General features: G+C 41.3%; 1 protein-coding gene across 1 annotated transcript in view; it reads right to left on the bottom strand.

The window, feature by feature from the left end:
* Window positions 1–218: 218 nt before the first annotated feature.
* TAF3 (TATA-box binding protein associated factor 3) overlaps window positions 219–13,798 on the bottom strand; it is a 114,114-nt gene continuing 100,534 nt past the window's right edge. The window contains exons 5-7 of the mRNA XM_027460803.3: window positions 6,678–6,933; window positions 3,134–3,240; window positions 219–2,349 (exon numbers count right to left, since the gene is read on the bottom strand). Of these exons, the coding sequence (XP_027316604.2) occupies window positions 2,235–2,349; window positions 3,134–3,240; window positions 6,678–6,933 (478 nt within the window). The 3' untranslated portion in view covers window positions 219–2,234. The remainder of the gene's footprint in view (window positions 2,350–3,133; window positions 3,241–6,677; window positions 6,934–13,798) is intronic.

Below are 13,798 nucleotides of genomic sequence, written 5' to 3'. Positions count from 1 at the left end.
ATTCTTTGGTTTTATTACCACCGAGGTCGTTTATAAAATCATAAAACCTGGGGTAGGAAAGCAATCCGCCGGCAGCGGTGCACAAGCATTCACAGAAACCTCTGTCCTGTGGCTGAAACGACAAAAGTTCGTCCCTTCTTCCACGGCACCTTGAATAATTCAGTCAAATAAATGCGAGGGGTTGTGATTAATTGAGCGGAGGAAATGGATGAAACAACTTACCAAAAGCTAGTTCTTTATTATTGCAACCAGAAACGACCAAAGACTGTATATTTTGTATGTCTGCACATTACACGTGGAGGAAAACAAGAAGCAGGTTTGAGACATTCAACAATTCGAGATTAAAAAAAAAAAAAATCGAACTCAAGAACTTTTCTTGACTGACGCACTGACTGGTAATTAGCAGGGACAGAATATAAATGAGGTGGCATTGAACAAAGAAGGTAACAGTGCACTTTTAATAAACCAATTTCATCCATATCTCCCCTGATTTGCAATTTAACAGTTCTATCAGCAAAGCCTCATTTCCCTAACTAGACTGGAGCTTTTAAAAACATGACTAATTCATTGTCATTAATATCAATTTGGATGCATTTAAAAAATAACCCTTAATATCTGTGCAACAGGTTAAAGGGCTGTACGCTCAAACCTCAGATGTTTCTTGCTGAACAGTTTGAAGTAGAAATATCCCCAAATTAAGCAATGAAATCCAAATGCTCCCTATGAATTCAGAAACAAAAGATTTTTTTTTCTTCAAATTTATTGTTACGGTTTATTTAGCTCTGAGACCACTGCACTACAATATATAATACTGTTGTTTTCTTTTTTTTCCTCTGCAATTTTCCCCATCATTAAAAATATAATAGGTATTCACTTTGTTGGTCTTACCAAGGGGATACAAAAAGCAGAAAAATGTATCTTCTGGCCTTAATGGCATCAGGCATCTCCTTCACCTAAACACAAACCTGACCATTTTGGCAAACTTGCTACCACTTGTTAAAAAAGAAAAAAAAAAAAAAAAAAAAAGAGAAAAGAAAAAAAATCTGAGCTCCAGCTACAGATTAACACACTGGAGCTACCATTAAAAGTGCAGAGCCCCTGGCCTAAGCCCTCAATTCAGAAGGCATTTAAGCACATGTATAACTAAGTGTGGGAACAGTCTCCTTGAAGGCAATAGGATTACTCACTTCTTAAGCAGTTACCACATGTTTAAGTATCTGAATCGAGGCCTAATTATGGTGCTGGTTGACTTCTCGTGTGCGCACCACTGGGGCAGATCTCGCCAATCCCTTAAAGCCACAAGGACAAGCGTGTGTTACATGGGCTTTTAATAGCTGCTAGGTTTGTCTTCTCAGGCAAACAAAAATAAAAATCCTCATGCCCTAAAAAATAAAAAGGTACTTTATAAATATCAGGTATTTACATGTGTGAAACTCTTTTAATGTGAAGTGTTTTTACACACCCATGAAATGTACAAGCAATGAAACGGTACATCGACAAAGACTAAAAAACAAAACCAAAGTATAAAATATATTACAGGTCCACCAAAATAAATTCACACTGAAGAAAAAAATCGACACAATAGAAACTTTGTTTTTTAAAAAATAGAAGATATTTCACAAAAGCTTGAACATGTTTATTTTATGTTAGTACTAAAAATCAAGGGAAAAAGCTTCATATATTCTTGTCACAAAAATATTTACCAGCCACTTTTTATTTCCACATTATGATTATCTGGCTCAGCGGGAGTAGAGGCTGAACTGCATCCAGACTACAGAAATCATTCCAGAAGGTCTCCTCAGTTTACAACTTACTGCAATTTACATTTTCTTCTCCTCTCGTCACCTTACTGCAAAGGTTCCAGAGGAATTCAAAAGAAATTGAGAAGGAATATAACAGGTATGTACAACATTCAACTTTGTTGCTGCCGAGCCACAGGAGTGGGAGCGGTACCATTAACTACTGAAGTCTTCATATCGCTCTGTGCAAAAACGTCCCTCGGTAGGTGAAAGACAGCATCAGAATGTACCAAAATCCAACCCCCCGGGCTCGTACAGCCTGAAAAATGCAACAGCCTCCAACGGACAAGAGATCCTTGCCCCTGATTCACTGCAGAGTCAAACCCAAAACACCCGGTGACGGAGGGTGAGAGGCGAGCACACCGCGTCCCTCTGCGATGGAGCCAGGGCCGAAGTGCTGAAGCGACCACACGACTTCAATCCACAGCGAGGTCTTCAGTGTGCTCTGTGCTTCCTCTTCTTGTGTTTTTTATCTTTCTTTTTGTTGGCACACTTGGAGCAGAACCACTGGATCTCTTCTGGGGGTGCAGTCGTGATCCCGACGCAAGGCCTGTGGAGGACAGGGAAATGTGGTGTCATCGCAGGGGAGTAACATTGCTTTTATTTCTTACCCCAAGAAATTAAACATTTCAGTGGGATACAGGATCTGGCCTTCCTCCCCTCCCTCCCCCCAAATTAGCAGAGCAATTATATCATCACTGCATTGATGAATACAATCATCTAACAGAAATGTAAAATAAACTTGCTTTGAAACAAGAAAATATATCGAAAGGACACTCAGATAAGAAATCGTTTTAATAGAAAATATGACCGCACTTTCAGGAATAATAGGCTAGATTTAAAATAATTTTAAATGCTTCTTTAATACATCTGCAAAAAAAAAAAAAAACTTATGATTTTATGTAGCTGGTAAAAAAAAAGGCCTAAAAAGTGATTAATTCCTCGAACCCCTTATATGAGCTGACATTTATATTACTGTTCATACAATGCTTCATAACTTGAAATGTCTATCTGTATACACTGTGCTCATAATCCTGTACTTCTTTCAAAATTACCGGAATCAGCCATATTTCCTCATCGTTTCAAAAACAACTGTTATCACCGATTCCCATTAATTAAAGTAACACTCCTTCAGTTTAAAATCTGCTGCTTCAAATTCCAGAGAAACAGAGATAAAAGTATCTTCCAGATTATTAAATTGGGCACAGCAAAGCCATTCAAATATTCCCAGCCTCACGAACAAAAAAAAAAAAAAAGAAAAAAAAAGGGGGGGGGTAATAATATAGCCACAATCTGCAGGGAACGGCAGAACAGGATGGATGAGAACAACTTACCAGTGATACCAATCATCGCAGTCATCACAACCTATCATTGGACTGCCATCATCTGGCTTGTTACAGCCAGGACAGATCCAGATCTGGTTACCCCATTCGTCTCGGATCTGGTGCAAAGAAAAAAGGAAAGTTAGCTGGTTTGCAGGGCAAGCAGGCAGCAAAATCAACATTTAAATAATAATTAAACAAAAAAAAAATTGTTGCTTATCCAACAAAGCTTTTCAATGGTCACCTTTCTTATTTAGGACTTCTCTCACCCTAGGTGCTCAGCATTAGGTTTTAATTGATTTTTCCTATGCTGTACTTGAGGCAAAGGCATGCATTTTTCTGTATTGTCCCGTGAACCAGCAAAGCCAGTTGTGCCACCCGACCTACGCACAGCCACTCACACAGAGCAGCCGGGGCTCGGCCACACAATTCCTGCTCTGTCTATACACCACCACGACCAGAAGGCTGGCTTTTCACATTTCTACCCTGGTAATGGCGAGAACGAGCTACAGCAGGCTCCTGCGGAAGATAACAGTCTTATGCGCATGTAAAATATCCAGTGCAATGTGGATATGTTGCTTTATTACTTATTAGCCAAAGTCTTCAACTCGACTAGCTGATAAGATCAGGATATAAAAAAAAAGTTGTTACTGAGTAACTTTCCATTCCCCTTATGACATTTATGTCACAGCACAATTTACTAAAGGGTAAATGAAACAAGAGAGGCAGATCATTTACAGTATTAGGCAGCTGCTTGCTGGGTTTATCATATTCAGAGTTTCATGATGTTTTTTAATGTTTATGCCCTGCCAGAGCCATATTTGTATTTTTAAATTTCAAGTGCTTTCTTTAACAGTTCTTTGGTAACAACGTATGTGAAAAATATCACAAAGTCCATCCAAAGAAGTGTAAATTCCCAATATGGAGTACAGAATGCCTGGGGTATTACCCTGATTTCATCATTCCTTTATGGAGATTTGCACATTATAACCCAATCTCAAAAATATGAACTGTTTTGTTCTCAGCTTTTGTGCATTAGTGCAGTTACACGTATCTAAGACAATAACTTTCTGCTATCTCTACAGCTTATGAATGCGATATTAAAAAGCAGCAGATGAAAATCCCCAAATGTTCTTAGGGGAAAAAAGAAAACACAACATAAAGCTACCACACGGTGGTCTGTACATCTTACACCCCTGCCAGAAAAATCAATAGGAATATACCAAAGCTGCAACCAACACATCACTCTCGACTGACTCCTCTTAAAGCCCTGCACTTCTGTGTGATCTAAAACTGGAAAAAACAAAGCCCAGGAATATTAAGCAGGGACCAAACCCTTCCCAACCGCGACGTGCAGCATCACACGAAGAACTGGCTTTTGAAGCTCGCTGATTGTAAGGCTCAGTCCTACCGCCACGCTCCCACCTGTGGGCACTGCCATTTGGCACATGCCCCATCTGGGCGCTGCCAGGTTTGGGCACCAGCGGTGACACCTATAGGGAATGCTGCCTGACACCGCCCCATCAGGAGACAGACACCCCAAATTGTCCAAACTTAAGTTTTCAGGGGGATGCTTTTTGGCAGAATGCTTGTCTTGGTATTTTAGAAGATCACGGGCTGGAGAGGGGCAAGGTGGTCCACCAAAACCTCTCCGTGTTTGTTAAGAACTTGGGCTGCTGAATGAGGATGTCAAAATGTCTCCTAACTTCGTGTTCCTTGACGAGCCAAGGGTCGTGGAAGGAGGGACAGTGTGTGACTGCCCAATGCTATTTTAGTACAAACCATTTCGAGTTAACGATCGGAACACACTTACTGAGATACTATCCCGCAGGGAGATCCCACATAATAACTTTTGTTTTCCAAGTATAACATCATCCTTTGTCCTTCCGTGCAGAAGGGAGTCGTGTACCCCTGTCACACTGGCTCCAATCTTATCTCCCCGAGAGCTTTCCCATGCGCCCTTGGGAATGCCATTTCATCATTCTGTGTCCTGGATTCCCTTCATACAAGGGGCTAATAATTATTAATTATTCCCTTCTTCTCCAACCTCTTTGTCAACTTTTTGACTTGGAAACTTCTCACATCGGGAGTCTCTCTGCCTGCATACCTACTTGGATCCTACTGCAGTAAAGCCCTGTTTTCAACTATAATGTTATAAAAGAAAAATAAAGATAACCTGGAGCCTACTGAGTACGGTTCTCTGAGTTCTCCCTGAGGTGCTAAGTGTATTACCACTGAAGTACTGGCCTTAGGAAAAGTTATAGGTTTTCCTTCTTTAAACTATCATCATCTCTAAATTATTTGCCTTTAATACTGCAGAAAATTTGCTGTAGTGCAGTATTTTGAAAATGCTTCTCTCCTAGGGTGATTTTCAAAGCTTCTGGACACTACTGTAATGTGTAAGAGTGACACCACATTTATGCTGTGATGGAGAAGGTGAGGATACATATCCTTCACCCCGAAGATATGCACAGCTTATGTGAGGTAGTCGAATACTGTAACCAACTCTGGAGTGAAATGTAGCAGCTGTTTAAATAGAGACCAGTAACATGATACAACAGTTAAGCAAGGAAGAGCACCTTCTCCGTTAGAACCAGCAGGGTAGATTTACACTAGGAATCTTTATAAAAACAGGAATTAAAAAAAATCATGTGCATGTTACAATTAAAGTAAACTCTGTAACAAAAGCAAGTTTCAGGTGCTTTAAATGGTGAGATTTTTAAACTGGCACCCGCTATAGATAAGCAAGGTGTCACCATCCAAGCTGGAACTCAGCCAGGACGGGAAGGATAACAACACTGCTGCTACTGTTGGTGGTATGTGCTGCTCTTCAGTGATCAGAAACGGCAGGGCTTCCGTCTTACACTGTATCTAGAGCAGAAATTTGCTGTAGCAAAACAATTGCAGTCCTGCCCAAAGGTGTGTCCACGCTCTTTTAGAGAATGTAGTTCCTGTGTTGTCTTGTATGGGAGACTTTTCTAAAGGAATGAAGAAGTCTTAACACTGCCAGAGAAACCAAGTTCAGAGCAAATGTCGAACAGACTGAGGAGCTAGCTACAGACTTCGAGAAGCACAAACATTACAATTTCTCTATGTTGAGGAAACCAGAGTAGTGTACTCTACGCACCTCAAATGATGGCTAAGTCACATTCTTGATGTTGTGTGAGGGTTTTGTACTTTACCCGACTGACAGCAAAATCTATGGCGAGTTTGACATTTGAGGTTTCAATTCAGTGCTCATGAAAGCATCTATAAAAAAAATCTCCATCTTCAAAATTTTATGCTCTAGCTCAGTTAGGTGAGGATAAATGGGATATAACTGGACTTGTTAGAAGAAATTTAAGTGTTGAGCTGGAAACATGGGAAAATACCAACCTAAGTAGTAGTGTTTTAATGATTAACCTTTCAAAACAAGTGCACGGAAGCAAGAGGCAGATAAGAGTAGCTTAGTGGAGAGCGACATCGCAAGTCTGGCACCCTCGGTTTGAGATGAGTCACCACGAAGCTCAGCAATTGAGAAGATGAATGTGCTGGGACAACACATGGCAGCACCTACCACGTAAGTACTGACAGTCTCGGTCACCACGCTCCTAACAGGCGCTTTGGAGCCTCCGGCAGCAGAGACGGCTGGAGATGGAGGTGGAAGCACAACTGGTGAGACCGTAGGCTGCGGAGGAGGAGGAGCAGGAGCTGGAGGAGGGGTGACATGGACAGGAGCTGGCACCGGTGATGGCACAGGTGGAGGTGTTTTGGGCCGGCTCGCAGGAGTAGCAGGTTTGGCCTCCGGGGCTGGCACCACTTTGCTGATGACTCTGAAGGACCAAAAAATGAGAATCGTTAAGAGCTGATGGGAAAGAAAGCACCGCTCGATCACCGAGCAGATACAGAGAAAATATAGTGCAGCTAATTCACATCACCTTTAAGTCAGCACTGAGGCTGTTTCAACCCAGCACGAGGGCTGCTCTCATTGCTACACCCATCCATTCACAGACCCTGACGAGCGGACAGGATAAAGTACAGAGCTATTACAAAGTGAATGTCGGGACAGCCTGAACCACTCCATAGCTCGCTGTCATATAAATATTCTCTGTGGCTTCACTAAACCTTGTTTCGTTAAGTTTTATTACATTAGCTCAATTTGTGGGAAATATTAGAAAGGAAAGTTAATCAGCTGTGAACAGCACTGATTTTAATCTTCAAACTGCGAGACGATATCATCCTCTTAAGACTCTACATTAGGGGGTTCTGCAAATATTTGCTAGTTTGGTATTTCTTTCCTCAAATGTTTATGAAATCAGCAGTAGATCTAGTCAGGACAAATAAATGACGCACACTATATACTCAGCAGTTAAAATATTGCTACTTACTCGAGTAGCTGAAGTAGACAGGATGTAGCTCTAGTAAATACACAGTATAGAATAATCTTGCCCAGGAAGGGGGATATATGGGGGACCCAGTATTTATTAACGAATGTTGAGACATGGTGTTATTGATGTGCCTGCATTTTAACAGACAAGGCCCTTACAATAAGACTCGAGACTGGAAACACGAGAAGAAGGAAAAGGGCTTTTTGTAAAACAAAACAGAAAAACCCCAAACAAAACACAGGCTAGGACTATTTGTTTTTACCACATTTTGGTAAATCATTTAACTTATTTATATTTGAATGGTAACTGTGGGAGTGCAGTTCATTTGTGAAGGGACTGGAGGAAGAAGGAAAATTAAGGAAAGGTTAGACATTCCAGGAAGGAGGACATCTTAAGAAAGGAAAAAAAAAAAGGGAGACACTGGTAGGAAAACCATGACGAAGATCGAGTTGGAACAACTCCTGAGAACAAGGGGAGGAAAGTCCAGCTCCACTGTCAGTGGGAACTTTATGTGCAGCTGAAGAGTTTTCTGCAGCTCCTTTATGATATTCAAAAGGCAGTATCGATAGCATCGGAGACATTGTCTGCAATTCAAGTCAATAATCCAAGCCATCATTAGAGAACAAGCTGGAACTACATGATATTTAAAGCTCAGCTGAGATAATCATGCTTTTCTCCCTAGATACGCCACTTGCCCTACTAAATCAGAACTATGGCAAGTACGAGGAAAAAAAGAGTGAAAGGAAACAGAGCAATGGGTTTGTGTTTATTGACTAGTCTGCCACATCACATCCAGGGAACCATAACACCGACCTTCTGAGACCCCATGTAAGTGACTACTGGAGGAAAACCAAAAATAAGGAAGTTTAGAAACTTAGAGTGGAGCAGAATCTAAAAGCTGATGGATGGTTTTCCTGGCCATCCCCTACACTAAAGGCTTTCACACTGCTTGAAAGTCATCTAGCGATTACTTCAGGGGCCTGATTTGGGGGCTCAGGCTCCCCAAATGTGTCTGAAAGGTTCCTGACTGTGTGTCAAACCACAGCACTCCTAACTCCCTGCCTGCAACATGCAGAAGGAAGGAGGTCCTGCTATCACATCGTCCTGGGAGCAACCTAGACATCTACTCCTGCCCCTAGTTAGGGGGCTACCTTTGAAAAAACGCTGTTATCTCCCACCAAGCAAGCTTTCTCATTGGCTCTTCAATGTCTGTGATGAATTTCTGGTTCAATGAAAACCTTAGCACATGGCTCACTTGGGCTCTTTCAGACTGGCCACACACCACCTCTGATGCTGCTTTTGTGCCTTCCTCCTTCCACTGTTCCCAAAGCTGAACGCTCAAGACCTTGGGTGGTGGCACTGCTCCCATGGCTTGCACAGTCACCCCTGCAACTTGAAAGCCTGCTCTTAATAAAAATAAAATAAAATTTGGCAATAATAAAACTGTGGAGAGGGACAGAGAACAAAATATTTGGCTCAGCAGAAGTCATTTGTAGGGTTTCAAACATCATTATTCCCGCTTTCCCTGCACCCACTTCTACCCCCCTCCAAGTAAACAAAGTCCTGCCATGAGTTCTTCAGAGAGTCAACCCTTCCCTAGTCTGCACTAGGAAAAGTATTAGCTAATAGGACTTTAAACACAACTTTGCACACAATGTAAACAGTTTAAAAGAAGTATTAGCTAATACAATTTGAATAAGAGTGACCATGCCCAGCGAATGTATTAAATTAAATTATAGTTTCCTGGCCAAGATAAAGCCAGGTTCTCCTCCTGAACAGGGTCTTCAAAAGCCATTCTACTCATAAGTGCAGAAACTGTAGGGAACATCACGAATAAAATCTTCCAAAACTACAAATATTCATTAGCGGGTGACACATCCCCATTGATTGGCTGGTTTGCTTCAAGTGTGCAATTAAGACACGTTCAATATATAGGGCAGCTTGTTTATCTTGATTTTTAGAGCTCAGTTATCAAAACGGGAGATCGGCATTTTGGAGCACGCTTGGGCCTACCACTCCCTTGGGCTAATAAAGTTCTGAGACTTTAGACTCCAGAGTGGAGAAATGAATGGCTTCGTGCTACACCATTAGAGGCGATGGAGTAATCTCCGAGAGGGTGGTTGGGCCTGTCCTCCTTCCTGAAAAAGGGGCTGCACACATGGCAATATGGAGGTGGGGAGAAATCAAAGGGAAATAGCAGTCCCACGACTAATAATTAATGTTACTTCAGACTTGGAGAGAAACCTGATATCAAAACAGTATGTAAATGATGGCAAGATTTACGAGATCTATTTTATAGACAAGAAGAGTGAGGCACGGAGCACGCTGCAAGTAGGCGGTACTCGCTGTAGCAAAGCTTCGATCCTCCTGCTACCGAGGTCCATGTTAGGTTTTAATCTGCACTTTTGGACATCACCATACCTATATCGTTACATTCTATCCCAAATGAGCTTTTCCTGTGCTTCCAAAATCATGACCTGTAAGTCTGTAGGTACAACACTACATAAAGATGAAATTTCACCTCCTTTACCCTCCTCCTCATCCATAAACTCAAAAACTGGGGCTGGATTAATACTTTTTGAAGTCATAAAACACAAATGAACGTCACCACCATCAACACGCTCAGAGTCCCAAGATGAGAATCACACTTCTCTCTGCAGGCTGCTTGCCTGGTGATGTATCACATCTGTATTCTACACTGAAAGATAAAAATCAAAGCTGTTTTTGAATCAAAACAGTTCCCCCAGAATGAAGAGGTGTGAGAAAACCCTTGGAATAGATGTGGTAACAAGAGCCTCCGTATATCATAACTGAAGGCTACCACTCCCTTCTGAAAAAACAGAATTAATGTAAATGTTGTGCACCTGGTTGTGCCCAACCTAAATTCTCTTTGGATTTCTCCTTAAATGCTAACAGGAACTGTACTTCTTAAGAACCTCGGTGCTTTTCTAACTGAACACATGTATCCATAATATGTTTAAAATAAACTCTTCACAACATTAGAGTTAATGAAATCCCATTTTCATCATTACTCTGGAGCAGTCACTCCGTTCACATAGACAGATCCAAACCCAAACTGGATGAAAACGGCGCTGGCTCGCAAGCAAAGTGCAAATTCTCCCCAGCTCTTTAGCATCACAACAGGTCAGTCAGTTTATAATCGCCTCTAATTGGCATGAGCTAACACGCCACATCTGGAGCAAAAGGAGGCTCCAAGGTGTGAAATAGTTTGCTATCTTTGGAAGCAATTTATTTGATTTCATTCTGATCCTTATGGCTGAAAGCCCCGTTGACTGTTTCATATAAACATAAGGAAAAGACACGTGCACCAAAAGGAAATGGCTTTTCAAAAATAGGGTAAGAACCACAGAGCTGAATGTCTGCTACGAGCGACGGGATCCAAAAAATGCTGTGTCATTACTGAGAAAGGTCTGGTCAAGAATTATGGGAATCTTTGTTTCTTGGAGGTCAAGCTCCTTAAAAATTGTTTCATGTAGGCTCTGCCTGAAAGAGGACAATACTTTAGAAGTCCTAATGACCCATTTTTAAGCAAGAAGCATGAGCTAAAGGGTCTCTACATAGGAAAATGTCACCACCAACCATACTGACATATTTAAAGCTAGCACAACTGCCACTCATTATTATGGGTGACATTTCTTATCTATTAGTGTTGATATTCCCTTATTGATACAAGTTCCTCAATGCTAGAAAGAGAGGTGGTGCAACTATTTTAATTACTGAGAAATCTCACATTTGTAACTGAGATTGTTTCACCAGAAAAAAAAAATAGAATATTGAAATACTCTAAGACCTATGGGTAGAAGTGTCAAAAACACCCAGGGGAATTAGGAACATTTCCATATGGTTTAGATTCCTCACAGATTAGAGGTGATTTTGAAAATTTTATTCTAACCCTGGAGGAGAATCGGTGTAATTTAAGCTCTGTAATGTAAGCTAATTCCCATATTACTTTTAGAAAGGGAAATTTAGTTTTTATCTCTTGTGCCCTGCTGAATATTTTATTCTGTGCAAACAAGTCGTATTGGCAAACAGAGGCTCCACAAATATGCGCTATGACCAGCTTGCGTGTTTGCAGGGTGCCAAAATGCATCAAACCTTCAGCCAAGCCCCTAGCAATTTTGCAAGTGAAAAGACTTCAATACTTCACCTTGAAATAATAATAAAAATGTATTTTTGTGTGATTAATTGCTTTTAGGGTGATATTCTTCTCTACCAAAGAAAACGAGCAATGAACACGTGTTCCAAGACACCGTCTCTTTCTGTTGACACTGCCTGGCCAAACACGGGTGGCACAAGGTCCTTGTAAGCACCTGGGGTTTTGATGGTGCACACAGAGCTCCTTTAGCTCACTCACCATTTCATCACTATGGCAAAACCCCACAAACATCCCTTCCTGGACAAATGAGGCTAGCAATTTCACAGGCATCATGTCACCTAATCCCATTCACAAGTTTATTGAGCTTCGTCTTAAAACCGGTTAATCTTTTTGTCCCCACTATTACCCTGCTTCAGGATCGCACCATTCTGGTGGCACAGAAACCTCTTCTAATTTCCAGCCTCCATTCATAGCCAATTAATTCCCATTTGTTTTTGTGCCAACATTGTTCTTTAGCTTAAATAGCTTTCTCCCTGCAAAATGTTTACTTGCCTGATGTATTTGTAGCCAGCAATCATATCCCCTCTTCACATGCTAGACTAAACACACAAAGTTGTTCTCCTCTCCTATCATAACAGAGACTCCTCTCTGCTTCCCCTACCAGTTCTCCAAGCCCTCCTTCGCACCTGCTCTCAACAATTCATTGTTCCTGAAGAAGTGTTCAAGACCTGAATATAACATTTCAGGTGAAGTACCAACAGCATCTCAGATGACGGCTTGGACACTTCCACTATCTCTGCTAAAATGACCACTTGCAATGCATCCTACGGTCACCCTTGGATCACGGTGGCACCTCCACGATCAACTCATGATCCATCACCCACTTGACTCACCTACCGACTGGTTCTAAGCTTCTCTTGGCACTCTTCAAATGCAAAAGCTTTAACTGCATTTTTTCTTGTGTTGAATTAAAAAGGAGTTTTCCCTTGTATTTGAGGGGACCAAGTTCTTTCCAGACAATCATCAGATCTTCGGTGGTACTGACACCGTCCTTCAACCTCATTGACAAAAAACGACATCGGTGCTCTACCTTCTATTGGGACTAAATTTTTGCTGAAATTATTAAAGCAGACCAGTCCTGAAACACATCCTTGAGCATGTTCACTAGTGACCTTCTCTCTGGTTAGATAAGCTCTCTTATTACTCTCAGTTGCTGTCTACCTTTGAGCTAGTTCCTTACTAAACAGCTCCTCTGCTAATCTCTGTCTTTGTCAGCTTCACTATGATAGTATTAAACATTTTCCTAAAATCCAGGGAGCTCAGATTTGCTACCTTTCATTCATCCCTTCTCCCGACAGGAGGACAGCTCTCAATTTTATTCCAGCCACGCACATATGAGTGTCCCAGCTCTTCTCCACTGCAGCTGAGGCTTTCCCTTGGAGGGGAAGCAATTTGATTATGTACTCAGCAACTGCTTCTTCCTGTACTGCAAAACCAAAAAAAAATTGCTCTGCAGTGGGAGGTGGAAGCAGTCACTCTCAGCATTGGTGGTGGAAACAGATATCTGAGATGCATGGCAAAAAATCAGCCCTGCCCAGCCACATCTCCCGCAGGGACTGCCAACTGGACCATGTGAAAGTAGAGAATCAGTTATCAAAAATTGTTATCAAGCTGATTTAGTATGGCTTACTTCCATGTTGTATTTTATTCCATTTATTTCCAAGCCTTTAATTAGCTCTTCCTCCAAAATTTGTTCTGTAATTAAATGTATTGCTGTCATCAGATACCTCGATTACTTTGCCCTCCTTCCACATTTCTGTTTTCCTTTTTATATTATTTATTAAAATAGATTTAACCAACATTGAATTTTAAAAAAAAACTAAATGTATTCAAAACTTACTTGTCACTGAGTCTGAAAATTCACAAGCCAGGTATTTTGTAACTTGGGAGGAAGATTATCCTGTTCCTTGACATCACTTTGCAAATGTCCTTATATTTTTGCTTCTCAATCCATTATCGTTAACTTTCACCACTGTCAACCTACTGCCATTATCCCACTTTTCTTAGGTTCTCAGAAAAGGGGAGAACAGACATGGGATCAGAGGCAAGATATTTTCTTTGGTGACCAGTGACAGGACCCAAGAACAGCATGAAGCTATGTCAGGTAGGTTCAGGCTGGGTGTTAGGAAAAGG

Source organism: Anas platyrhynchos, chromosome 1 (genome assembly GCF_047663525.1).
Source record: "Anas platyrhynchos isolate ZD024472 breed Pekin duck chromosome 1, IASCAAS_PekinDuck_T2T, whole genome shotgun sequence".
NCBI classification, from domain to species: Eukaryota; Metazoa; Chordata; class Aves; order Anseriformes; family Anatidae; genus Anas; species Anas platyrhynchos.
The sequence above is the reverse complement of the archived record's forward strand: the minus strand, read 5'-3'. Positions and strand labels throughout refer to the sequence as shown.